Source organism: Cylas formicarius, unplaced genomic scaffold (assembly GCF_029955315.1).
Source record: "Cylas formicarius isolate icCylForm1 unplaced genomic scaffold, icCylForm1.1 PGA_scaffold_1__22_contigs__length_36826433, whole genome shotgun sequence".
Classification (NCBI taxonomy): Eukaryota; Metazoa; Arthropoda; class Insecta; order Coleoptera; family Brentidae; genus Cylas; species Cylas formicarius.
The window spans coordinates 24,639,118-24,652,736 of NW_026844264.1; the positions used below are offsets into that span (position 1 = coordinate 24,639,118).

At 33.4% G+C, this 13,619-nt stretch overlaps 1 protein-coding gene across 8 annotated transcripts in view; it reads right to left on the reverse strand.

Moving 5' to 3' along the window:
- The window catches only part of LOC132696175 (voltage-dependent L-type calcium channel subunit beta-2), a 77,608-nt gene that overhangs the window by 20,349 nt on the left and 43,640 nt on the right, over positions 1 to 13,619 (reverse strand). For 2 of the 8 annotated variants that reach the window (XM_060660859.1, XM_060660856.1), the window contains exon 1: positions 1,826 to 2,198. The exons of 5 other annotated variants lie outside the window; for them this stretch is intronic. In XM_060660859.1, the coding sequence (XP_060516842.1) occupies positions 1,826 to 1,876 (51 nt within the window). In that variant the 5' untranslated portion in view covers positions 1,877 to 2,198. Of the gene's footprint in view, positions 1 to 1,825; positions 2,199 to 4,204; positions 4,473 to 13,619 lie in introns of those variants that run through there. One more of the 8 variants, XM_060660855.1, reaches the window with a different exon arrangement.

The following is a 13,619-nucleotide window of genomic DNA, read 5'->3' on the forward strand; positions in this document are numbered from 1 at the left end:
TGTCTAGAGTAGTTCTTTGAGTAAAGGGGAATTTTCGGAGTGTCAAATTTGGCACAGCTCTAGTGTATAACTCATGAGTTATCTGATTTTGAAATACTTTAAGTATATTTGTATATAGATGTAAGAAAATCTTATATAATAATAAGATGTCTTGACAGCGATTCTCACCTGCATGGTTAAAAAATTAAAAATAACATTTCAAATTAAACGCTATTAATTAATTAATTATTTTAAGATGTGCTGCTTTTAATTACCTTATATCACAATTTTAGGAGAAGAATAAGTAAAAAGTTGTCGCATCACTTCATTTGTTCTATTTATTCAAAGTTTCGACTCGATACGAGCAAGCTACATTTAAATACAGATAACTCTAATTGGATAGTCTGGTGTCTCATTTAGGAACTGACTTTAAATTTGACGTATAGAAAAAGGTTTCATTTCATAAATGGGTTCCTTATCCTACATATCGGTGACAGCTAGTAGTATTCTACTCCACAATGTTGATGTTCATGGTGTAGTTTGGAAAGTGTTTAGTAGAAATGAGATACACTGGGTTAATTAAACATACACAGCGAAATGGAATGCACGGACGAACAAAACCATGAGCGGCACCCCCTTTAGCGGTGGCTTAAAATAAAAAAAAAAACATTATCCGTTATTTCCCTCTAAATGGATACGAACAATGTTTTTAAAGAACTTCACGACAAAAATCTCACCTGAACGAGCACAAAATAAAGGTATTAATAATTAAATTCCGTACGCGCCAACAACGTTTGGATAAGCGTTTGGATTTTCAGCGAGAAGTATCAGTAAACGAGCACGATGCATGATTGACCAGCATAGGTATAACAGAACTTATTTGAGATTACTCCTGTAAGCAGCGAAGAAATTGAACATTGATAGTCAAAAAATATCAGATTAATATAACCATGGCGTAGTTGAAGCAAGATAGGCATCGACATTAAAATAATGGAGCCAAAAAACGAGATTTTGTTTCGTGTATCGTGTTTCTTACAAAGATAATTCCATATATTAATAGTATATTCACACATATTTTATAGAGGTTTCCTTTAGACGCTACCTCTCTTTAACGGAGATGTAGTTCTGGTGTCCTCTGCATGGGTACTATCTGTTATGATTGAAAAATAAAGCTAAGCAATAAGAAATTGAACTTAATGTTGCTTAGCTTTTATTGGAGAGGCAAAACCAGAGTGCAAACATGCGTCGGCGACCAAACAAATTATACCCAAATACCTTACCAAATGTTCCCAAAGGTTGTCAGATGTATATTTTATGGTTGAATGTGATTGCACACCTCGGAAAGCACAGATTGACATGACTAAAGTAGCAAGATGCAAAAAAAGCTGTACCAAAAAAGCTTACCAACAACTTCCACCTCTCCGACTTAAATATCTTTTTCCAAAGCATTATCATGTTTGACGCAGGGGTACTATCATCTGAATCGGCGATGCTTTCCACATTACGAGCCCAATTTTCGCGTCAAACACAGATTTCATAATAATTTTACGATAACTTTATTGACCAGTAAAACATGCTTTGATTAAATCCGACGGTTTTTATTATCGCCGTGGAACAGGATATGATTAAGTAATTAAATTAAGGCATTATAGAGGGAATTCGATTAAAAGAAAACTCAAAATATACGGGTATTTATTAATATCGCAGGGGACTCTATAAAAATGTTGTCTTTGGCAGAAAATGTCAAGGTAACAAAAATTCCACCACTTCTGCACGGTGCTTCTATTTGGGTAGAGTTTTTTTTTCGGATCGGCAGCTCAAAGTTGGGTAGAACGACGTATCTCACCTGGGTGAATAGTTTATTGTATCCTTGGTTGTAGCTGTTGTATCCCATCATTTTGCGACATCTCCAACGGTCGATAGCGCACCAACCGACCCGGAACTATGATATTGTGTGTATACTACTTCGTTAAAAAACTCTAGTTTCGTATAAAAACGTCGACTTTGTAAAAACCACCAAAACGCACGCAACGCAAGCAAATTGAAATATATTAACGGACTAGTTACGGTACGGAACGAAACGTTAACGGTCTAGTAGTGGTAAAAAAAACTACATAACGAGGCACGTACTACAGCTACGGATTGTAATAGTCTATGAAAAGTAAAAGAAGAAAATGTTCATTTTCTGGCGATTGTGAGAAAAGCTCGGCGAGCGTACATGTTTGATAGCAGAGGTGGGGTTGGTTGTGTTTGTTGACGCGCACGCGCGGTTATTGATTTTGGCCGCGGTTAACTTTCAACCGGCGATGCCAGTTTGCGGAAAATGTTTTCATTGTTAAATCCATACAGGCGAATTTCTGATTCGACACCAAGCCGGATATCGCGGAGGAAAAATCTATAAAATCAAACGCTATTCAATGGACAGGTAGGTGTCTTTGGTCTTTGCTTCCTATTGCAGTGGACCAGGTAGGATTGAAAGCTGGGGGCCAAATAGTATCTCAGTATACATGGAGGATAATGCAGGGTTGCTCAGAGGAAACGCATGTCAGCCAAGTGTACGTCTTATTCAGGGCAGCACGTTGCCGACTTCTCTTGAAAGTGGTACATTACTCTTAAACAGTTTGTTCTAGTTCTTTGCAAGTCAAGTCTGGAGTGCGTGGGGATGAAATAAAATTATTACCGAATTCATGGCATATCGATTACTTCAATCAATTTAGTTATTGCTAAGTTTTGGGTTAGGACCTTATTTGACGAAAACACTGTGTTCTCGTTTCTTGTAGGAATCATTTGTCACTCTCTCCTTAAATTACCAATAGCGGAAGAAATATCCGCGATATACTTTTTGTATTCTATTTTTAGGTCCGCTCCTTGACAAACCTAACTTTCGTAGAAAGAAATTCACTATAACAACACAAATTTTGCCGGGCATGATTAAGAGTCTACTTGGTTCAGTTAGTCTTTATAAAGTTTTATTTAAACATAAATATCCGATATAAAAAACATGTAAATCATGTACTAAAACACTTATTTGAATATAATTTTAACTTTCACAATCTGCAGAAACAACAAAATTTAGCAAGCAATTCTTTTAGTGCTAAAAACGACATAAAAATCTATAACTTTGATGCGACTTTGGTATTGCGCAAATCGTTATTTGGACTCCGTAAAACTAAAAGATATTTTATCATATCTTTTCAAGATCGTAAAACTAATGTCAAGAGAACATCTACACGAAAAATTAATTGGCAAAAGAAAGTCATAAATTTATTCTGCTCTTTACTATAAGACTTTACTATAAAGAAATGTTTCCCAAAAATTGTGTGTTCTACTACGCACGTTTTATGGTGAAGTCGGATATATTCAGACAAAAAGGAATAAAAATTACAAACTTATTCAAAAAAAGTAATTAATTAAACTAACATTATCGAAGTGTTGTACTATCTAAATGCAACTAGAGTGAAAGGTCTTTCATTACTGATATCTATACAGTTTTAATTTTTTTAAACATTTAAGACACAGACTTCTAAAACTTGTGTTTATTTTCCATGTTTGCACTAAGTATTAAAATATTTGCCATTTTTTTCGTATCTACTTTACAGCATGCCATAGCTTAACAAAAATAATATTGCAGACGATGCTAATGCAATAGACTGTGTGCGCAAATTAGATTAATATATTGTTAATGCACTATAAAATCGGCGTCCAAAGAATAGGCCCTAGTAGGGCATCCCCTATTTGACAATGCCTGATAAAAACAACGATTTTTTTATCGGAAATAAAAATGTATTTTTAGAAAGTAAAATGAATCTCAAACAATTTGTATTTATTTTGCTGGAGGTACTGTAGGTACAAGCAACTCAACTCAGTGTTCTCAGGATGGCTCAATAAACAGCCGAAACTTCGGCGTGTTTTATTGATCACTTCCACCAAACCCAAATCTTTTAAAAAACAAATAGACAATGCCGCGGTGGTTGCAGTTGCACTTTGGAAAACAATATGCTAACAATTTCGTGGTCGATTTTGTTGTTAACGATCGCAGCTGCAAATTATTAGGCCAAAACATTGTGTATCTTTTGTCGTCGTACATAAACATCATGTTCTCGGAAATGTATTTACTACCGGCTTCATACCCCGGTTTCTGAAACCCACATTCTATTTCTAAACGATCGCATAATTTTAGACGGTTTTAATCAGTCAACCTATCCGTATTCGCAGCAATATTTACCCGTCTGTCCTTGTGCAACCGAAACGGTATGTAGTGGTGCTTCTTGTGATGATGCGGTCCATGATGATGATGTTTTTTCGTCCTAGAAATCATTTACTTGCGACCCAACACTCGCGATCGCGTATTAACACGGCTTCTCGGTGTTTAGTTATTTAAGAAACTGTCGTCTTGTTCAGGCAAATTATAAACCCTGCCAGAAATCGGTCTAAAAATAATTCAGTTTTATATTTACAATGTCAGGGTAACCCTTGGATAATCGACTAGTCGGCCATTTATATTATTTTATTATCTTTGAAGTGTTGAACGAGTTACTAGCACTGACATAATGTTCAATATTGAAGCTTTCATTGGTTCACAAAACTGGCAATTCACTGACATTCTTTACATATTATAAATATTATTACAACCCTGTCTGTCATGTTGTCTATAATATCTTTCCGAAAATAAAGTACTAAACTTCTGATCTAATTTTGTTTTTTAACTTACATTTCCTTCTCGCAATCAATTACTACTTATTTCAGCAAATTTTCAATTTGTCTTTCTTTTTCAGTAATACTAAATAAATAAAAATTATACTAATGTGATTACAGATAAGACAACTGAATTCAATGTCCTACATTATTTAGGTAATAACAAATTTGAATTCATTAACTTAGTTATAAACAAAAAGTGACTCAACGTTTGTTGATTATAGAAAAAAATATAAAACTAGATTGATTAAAGTTAAAACTATAAAAGAATTTCTCTGTGACTTAGTTCCTTCCTAAACGCCTCAATATTTTGCATGTTTTTTATGGCTTGAGCTAGTGAACTAGAAAACAATATGTGAAACCTTGATGTGAATCCTGGAAAGTTTAAAAGCGTTAAATAATTCACGTATTAACATTTATATAGTAAATTTTATGGTCTGTTGTTGTAATAATTTTGTGATGTATTTTTAAGACAAAATACAGTTGATCTGGTACTTAATTCAAAATAAACTATGTGCGTTACTCGAGGATATTAAATTTTATGTTATTTTATAAATATCGAGCATTCCTGGAAATCGTTTAAAATCCTTACACGCATGGTACAATTTAAATAACAACGGGTCAAGTTATACTTGGCCTTATTTTATTTGGGTTGTCTTTGTATATTTCAAACATAGTTTGGATATATTTTCTTCAACCATATCATTTGCAATTATTTATATAAAATGTAAATATTCGCCTCTTAATAAAAGTGTAGCAACAACATTATCCACTGAGTTTTCCATCTCAGGTTTTACGTATTTTTGATGTACCTATCTTTATATTGGATGTTATTCTAAAATCATTATACGTTCCGTCAAAAACTCATTGGAAAATAAAGATTTTGGGAATTATTGTAGATATATTCGAACGGCACCATCTTTGAACCAAAAGCCAAACTAACCCATGAGACGCCGCTATTTACAAATGACAAAATATTTTCAATTTTAGAGCCGACCACTAGATGACACCAACATCCACTTTTTTAATTTACGTATATATTTTTTTGTTAAAATAGCGCTTAACCAAAAAATGCCGAGAGGCCCGAAAAATATTGCGAAAAAATATATTTGGAGAGAAATTTCTGCATCCGAGGGGTCGTTTTATTAGCCCTGGCTGCAATATTGCATACAAACGGCAATTCATTATTTTCACAATTTGGCAATTATTTTTTTAAATTGAATTTTACCTATATACATTCCAGAGAGGAAACATGAAATATTGATATTCTCTTTGTTTAATAAAAAAATTGCTGGGAAAAGATGGGGCTATACATTCACTAAGACCATATAGCTACTAGACGCTACATGACTAAGAGAGACACTAAATACTGTTGACGTGAATGCCCCCAGAATGAAACAAACATTGATAACAACACTGGTTTTGCTTTAAACACTCTGCACATGCCACGAAATTTAAATTTGAATAAGAATGTTTAAGTGAAATTATAAATTGGGGAAATTAAACAAATTGCAGTAAGGTCTAAATATGAATTCTGGAAGGGCTTTGTAGTCATACGAAGTAGCTTTCGTTACCATTAATAAACGTAGATCTAGAATAAGTGAACAAGAAACAAGAAAGCTGCACGACTCTACTCAGCTTACTGAAATACGCTAACCAGGAAAGTTTGCATTTAAAAAAAGTGCGGTAATTATTAAAGGTGGAATTCTCCAGAACGGCCTTTGTTTGATCTGTGGTTCACGGCACGAATTGAACTCTGACATTATTAATTACATTTCCATTTTCATTTTAAAAGTAGGTGTTAATATTTTAATAATATAGAACCACAGCCACACGTGCATAGAAAATTCCAAGAAATGCGATGGTGTGCGCGGCGAGGGTGCACAGCAAAAAGAGTGACCATGCAAGTAAAAGTGTCCCTGCCAGATGGAATAAATACATTAAAGACACATTTGGCTTCCTGTTTGCGACATATGCTCCCCTGGAGTAATTCAATATTTTATGCAGATTTTCGGAACACAGGTATTTAAATTGTCAAGAACTAACGAAATTTTGGTTTCTTATTGTCTAGTAGCATAAGTATAAATATAAATAAATATTTGTTTATTATTACTAAAAAGTGAACAAGAGATCCCTACTATAAAAAAATATGCTGTTAAAAGCATTTTCAGTTTCCCTGCATTTTCCCACTTTCTTAAAGATGTTAGCAATTTATTAAAAGATTTGAAGTATCACGAATTCTTATGAATCTGTGGTAACACTTAAGTTACAGTATTGAGTTACACCAGTATATTATACCACTATAAGCGACACTTTAGTTACGAAATTGCTTCAACAAGAGTGAAGCGAGTGTTTAAAAAGCCTAACTAAAGAAGTTTAGCAATGGGTTGTATGCTATAATTTTTCTACGTCCATTAGCGTATTGAACCAAAACCGCACGAATACATTCACTGGGTGACGTGTGATGTAACCGTCACAATATTTAAAACAAGTGTCACTTTAAAAGTAAGCATTACACGGCATTATTCTGATACTTTTTTCACGTATATGGTGGAGATGTCAAATAAAATAACATAAAGACCGTCCAAAACCTTCGAGATGGGGTGCCAACGAAGGATCATGAAAATATCATGGCTGGAGAAGGTAGTAAGCGCTGACGCTATCCAAAGGACAAACAAAAACTGTAAAGTAAGAATCACTATCAAAAGACGAAAAATTCAGTATTTGAGGCACATCATGAGGCGGAAGAAAAAGAATTTGAGACTGTGGTGTGACTGCAGTTCCACTGAATTATTTAAACTAGTAGCCAACATCAAGAACTAATGATCGTAGGAAAAGTATGTATGTTATATATGTTTAAAAACTTTTTCACCCACAGCAGCGCTCGCGGTCCTACCTAAACAAAGTTATGACTAAAGCGTCGTTTATAAATATATAAAAAATGGGTATCTTTTGATTTATATATATGTATATATAATAAATAATAATAAATTAATACCTACCAAAGAAACATTAAAAATTCTGAATTGTGTAAAACATTAGATGCTAGTTTCAGCAACAAAGTTTTCATTACCAACATTGCATGGTAAATCAGATTACGCGGACTCCTAAATTCATTGCAAATTTTTGAAAGTTTCTCAAAGGGTGGCTTCCATACCAAACACATAATGAATAAGATATTTTTTAAGACAAAACTTATACATACCCTGTTTTAACATTTTGCTTTGTTTGGTCATTTTGTAAGAAAAGATTTTAAATCGATATCTCCAATGCCATTTTGAGATATCAGTCCTCAAACGACACAATTTTTTTAAATCCACCAAAAAAACTATTTTCCAATTTTTTAACTTTGTAGAAATATTTTTTTTGAATTAGGTAACAAAATAAATTTCAACAACAATGTACTGATTTAGCAACAAACAACAAAAGTTATATTATAGCAAAATAAACATTGCCTTCTAATCTCATTTGAAATGAAACTGTCACCTTAGGTATAATAATTTTACGTTGTAGTTCGACAAACCATAATGTAACTTTGTCCATCGTCTTACTTAGTCTTCGTCTGTTTACCTGACTTTTATGTATTTGTTTTATAAATAATGTTTTACACGAAGTAAATTATTCATGTGCCCAAAAACTAACGGTCGTAGGAAAAGTAGAGTATGCAACACGTTCGGTAAACTTTTTAACTCACTCGTTTATTAAACACTCGCTCCGCTCGTGCCAAATAAACTCGTGAGTCAAATGCCGTTTACCACACTTGTTTTATAATATAGTATTTTAGAGTAAGTTTCCCTATGTACAGTATTTATTTCAAAATTGGTTACTGCTTTTATCCGACAAGTACGTAATGTTTAGTGAATAAAAAAGTTCGTTTAATTTTTAATTTTTAATTAATGAATTTATGTTTATTACTAGGACGAATATTCAAGATGCTGTGAATAAATATAGAAAATTTGGAACTGCCATATTTCCAAAATAAAAGTGGACAATACGTGTGGAATACGAACATGCATAAATAATATCATATTAGAATTTCAAAGCAAATGGCTACCTGTTGAATAATAAAATGTAAAATATTAATATATATTTTAATATATATATTATAATATTAATATATATAATAAATATCAATTAATAGTTTTATTTTTAAAATCGGAAAACAAATTTAAGCTATGAAACTAAATATTGTTGACCATTATTCCAAATTCTTTATTGGAATTGACAGTTTTATTAAGTTTTTGAATGCAAAGTTATAGAGGATTTCACCGTGTGAATGTGAATCCAGACCTGTCAATAACATGCAAATTCATTCTAACAAGAAAATAAAAACCAAAAGATTCATGGATTACCACGTAGTTCAATTCTGTTTAGGCAAGTGAAAAGTGCACAAGGAGACCCTACAATAGTTACTCGAAAACGTGGGCCGCCACTTAATAGTTACGCAGCGCACCACATTTTCTATGTACAAAAATACTCCACAGCCTCCTTAGATAAATTATTACACACGCACGTACAGATGTCTTGCAAAACATATTATTTTTGTGTTCGTTTTCTTATTTAGAAAATCATAGCCGTCTCCAACATTCTGTTCTATTACAACGCGATGATTATTGTAGGTGCGTTTGCCCTTATGCGCTTCGATGCATTTCAAATGATATATTTTTTCGTGTGTCAAATCACTTGTTCTTATGTGCCTCACTTTGAATTTTTGTATAAATGCCAATATCGTTATCAGCATTTTCATCCTAGGTGGTCCTCGATTTTCTTCTATGCTGTAATAAATTCGCCGCTTCTGGTCCTGGTTTTTAAATACATTTTTTTACAATATACATATACAATATCAGTCGTAATTTGTTTCTGGTAAATTCTACTTTTAATGAATCACACTTTCCAACTACCTTCGTATCAGATAATGACAAAATTAAGTCAATCAACGTGACATTTAGTCTCAATCCTGTCATATTAAATTAAGTAAAAATCCATACTTTTTCGGTTGATTATGCAATATAGATACATGATGCAGACGAACACATTTCCAGGATTACAACATCCTTGACTTTTTTAAATACATTTAGTGAAAGGAATTTTGGCATGTTGCGAATTATATGATTCATGTCTTCCTATGATAGATTCTCCGAGTACAATATTAAATAGAAATCCAGTATAAGATGTAGCAACTAATTCAGCATTTCACAAAACATATCCCATTCATGTTTAATAGCATGTAAGTTTGGTGATGACTTTTTATAAAATTTCTGGATTCCTCTTGCGTCGTTTTTTATTGAGTCGAACTCAACTCGTTTCGCCAATCATCCTGTTGGCTTCTTCAGAGCTTGACTGAGGCTGGCTCGCATTTTACTCTGCACCTGCTTTTATATTATTTGAGGGGGGCCGAGCTAAATGTGGGGCATAAACACCGTCTCGGATGACTGATTATCATATTTGTGACAAGTTGGTTATAGCATCTCAAATGGAATGGAATGTTGAGAGATTTTTGGAAAAGTGGTAAATCTGGTTTTAACGTTATATTTCTTTAGAACGTGTGATATGTGGTCACGGATGTTTTGTATCATCGACATAGTGTAATTTTGGTTTTAGGTGGAAGGTGTCGAGAGCTTTCTTTTCAAAGGCTTCCGTAGATATATTCGCAATGACTGGTGATAGTGGAGAACCTATAGCTGTTCCCGAAGGTTGTTCAAAAGTTTGACCGAGAGACAAGATTTTTTCAATTAAGGTCCCTCCCACCTAGATATTTTGCTAGACAGCATCTTGGAGCACCAATGGTGCTGACAAGGACGCAGAAGGAATCCAGAAGTTTTATAAAAAGTATAAAGTAGCCTGTGAAAGTTTCTTTGAAAAATTAAGGGTTACATTATTTTATCAAGGGAAGTTTATAGTTACTCTAGCGGTATTTGGTCTATCATTGTGTTACTGTAAACTTGGGTCCTGCAGTTGCTGAAGGTATGATAAAGTGGCAGATTGTAATACGTATGTAGATTTGAGCATTTACGTTTTCAAAAAAACTAGGGATGACCTATTCCCAACTGTTATGGTACGCCAAATTCAGACGCTTTTACGACCATCGTAAACCCATATAAAAAATTACTATTCCAGACTGAAGACTTCCCCATTTCACTCCTCATTCATGTGAGCCTGTTCTTGACACTATACCAGACGTCTATGTCTTTTGGTTAAGGGGAATACTAACTGGTAATAAGTTTTGGCAATCAATGTCATGAATATCTGTAGACCCGTAGCTACCCTTAGTTTTTTATAAGATAGGCTGGTTGTGCTGTGACATTCTCTGAGATCATTAAGTCTTAGCAGCCATTCTTAGCGATTGCTACAGGTTATTTTTAAATGTTCAGTGCACCTACGATGTGAATGGCAATGATGTACAGACCACTCTGACCAACACTGCAATTTCCAATGTCTCAAAAGAACACCCCTGCCTCTCGCAGCTTTACAATCTTAACCGTTAATTTCCACTGTTGATCTGTGAAATGAGAGCTTTAGAATGTAGATATGACGTCATCAGTGGTGCGAATTGGAACATAATTAAACTAACCAAAAAAACTGACTCAAGACAAACTTGAGTTACGCCAATGCATTGAAAGAAAAGTATGTCATTATAAGCATTTCATTTCTGATGGTATTTGGATATATAATTTTAACAATTTTGGACCGCAGCCATTTAAATAAGACGTTTATTTTCATTTTTATTTATAAAGTGCGTTCATGAGGGTTTGGATTACTCATGTAGGAGGAGCCACGGCTACGTATTCGTTTCTAAAGAATTTTATCGGTCGCTGGAAGACTCGTTTAAATATATAAATAGGATATTACGGATTAAAAATAATCCAAATTGTGTTTCTCAATAGTACGACGCGACTTGTAGGAAAAAAATATTTCTCTATGCGACTGATATTATGAAACCGATACAAAAAATATTTTGGATTTTCGACTTTCGAGAGTTTCAAATGATAGATACCAAATGGAAATTGAAATCGCTAGAAGTTATCAATTTGTTTCTAGGAGTCAACGAAGTTTAGGTTTTGCTTAATTTTTAGTTAATTTCTGACAGATAAAAGACACCCGGTCTTTTTCCATTCATGTAACTAAAGAGCGAAATATTGAAATGAAATCTAGAATATTCCACCCGAGTTAATAAATATATCATTAAATTTTACTGTTAAGCTGTTTCTAAAAGTAAAGTGAATATAACGAATGTCCCCATGTGTCCCCTAGATTTAACTGTTGATGATACTTGTTTGATTATTATATTTTGATCTGGTAGCATCTTAGCTATCTTTGTGCAGGAAGACTGGGTGCCTTTTTGTATTAAATTTTAAGAGTGTCCAATGGCCATTGCATTCAAAATGGTATATGAAAATATAACTTGCCGAATTAATACGGTTAATCGTAAAACATATAACATTGGAAGCGGGAACTCGATATCTCCTCAAAGGGCACTTCTCAATAAAATCGTGCCGATCTGGAATTCAGCAGTCACACATGCTTGTGAGTAATTTGTATTTGAAAGACTTGTAAATTGCCTGAATCGATTCAGTTTAATTCTCTTTATGTTGAAACCCTACGGCACCAGGATCTTGGATAACTTTGTTATTAACTCCACAATCATTCAAATGACGTTGCCACTTTTTTTTATTATATGATTTTTTGCATAGACCCACAAAGTTCATTGATTTTAAACAGGTCGCAATTAAATAAATAAAGATATTGCAGCAGTTCCTAACGTAGAAATGCCTGAGCGTAAGTGGACAAAATTTCTAATATATCATTACGACTTTTGAGAATGTGGCTTACGTTTTCTAGATATTGTTACAGTATGTTTTACTCTTTGTCTACGGAAATACACGTTCTGCTCTTGACTGACCATTATTTTATTTAAATGAAAAGCACATTCCTTCCCCGGTTTTGGTAGAGTCAGTTTTTATAATACTTAGGAATTCTGCATCATTATTAGAGTTTATAGTATTTCATCACTGTCATTATTGTAATGTTCAAAAAATTTGGAGGTTTTCATTGTGTCAAATTGAAAAAATTAATTAAATATACAAAATGTTTTAAGTGTGTGTGAAATGAAATGTGAAAAATGAATATATAAAATAATTGAGTACGTACAGCTATTACTAAGCGAATACGGTTAAAAAATTAGGAAGAACCTCAACCTCAATTATTGAAGTATATAAATGTGGATAACACATTTCGGCGATATTATTTCTTATTTACGACAAAAATTCTACACATAAATGGTTATTATGATGTTCAATTTTTGCCATACAGAACTATGCTCATGCATATTGTTATTGCATTAAACTTGACTTAGTGAACGAAAATCAACAAAAGTCCCGCGTGTCCTTAGGTCGTGGTAATTATTATTTTTCTTAAGCAATGAGAAAAACGGATCCTATTAAATATTCGATTCTATTACGTACGAGTCCGAACATACATAAAACTAACTGTAAAGAGAATAATATTAAGTACCTTAAGCAGTAATACGCTCTTAGGCTGAAGAGATATAAACCGATGCCGCAGACGTCCTTAATTATTAAAAAATCTGGTTTTGTTTAATAGCCCAACGCTCTCCATAACCAAATCTCGTAAAAATAAAAACTCGAAAGTTCACTACCGGTCAGTAACCGCCTTGTAATGGACAAAATGACTTGAAATCATTAAAAAGGTGTTGAAAGTGAAAAAGTGCGTTTAAAAACGCAACTGAGTTAAGTGCTAATCGATAAAAATGTCATTTGAACGTTGTGACTTAATTTAAACTACCGTGGTCAAGCGAAGTTACATTTTTCACAAAGTTTCTTCAGCTTTGCGTTCTGACATTCTTAACAAAACTTTGATTATATTTTGGGGACGTTCTGGAAGATTTAAAATTTGACTGCTCATGAGATAATGTTTAACCAGAGCTT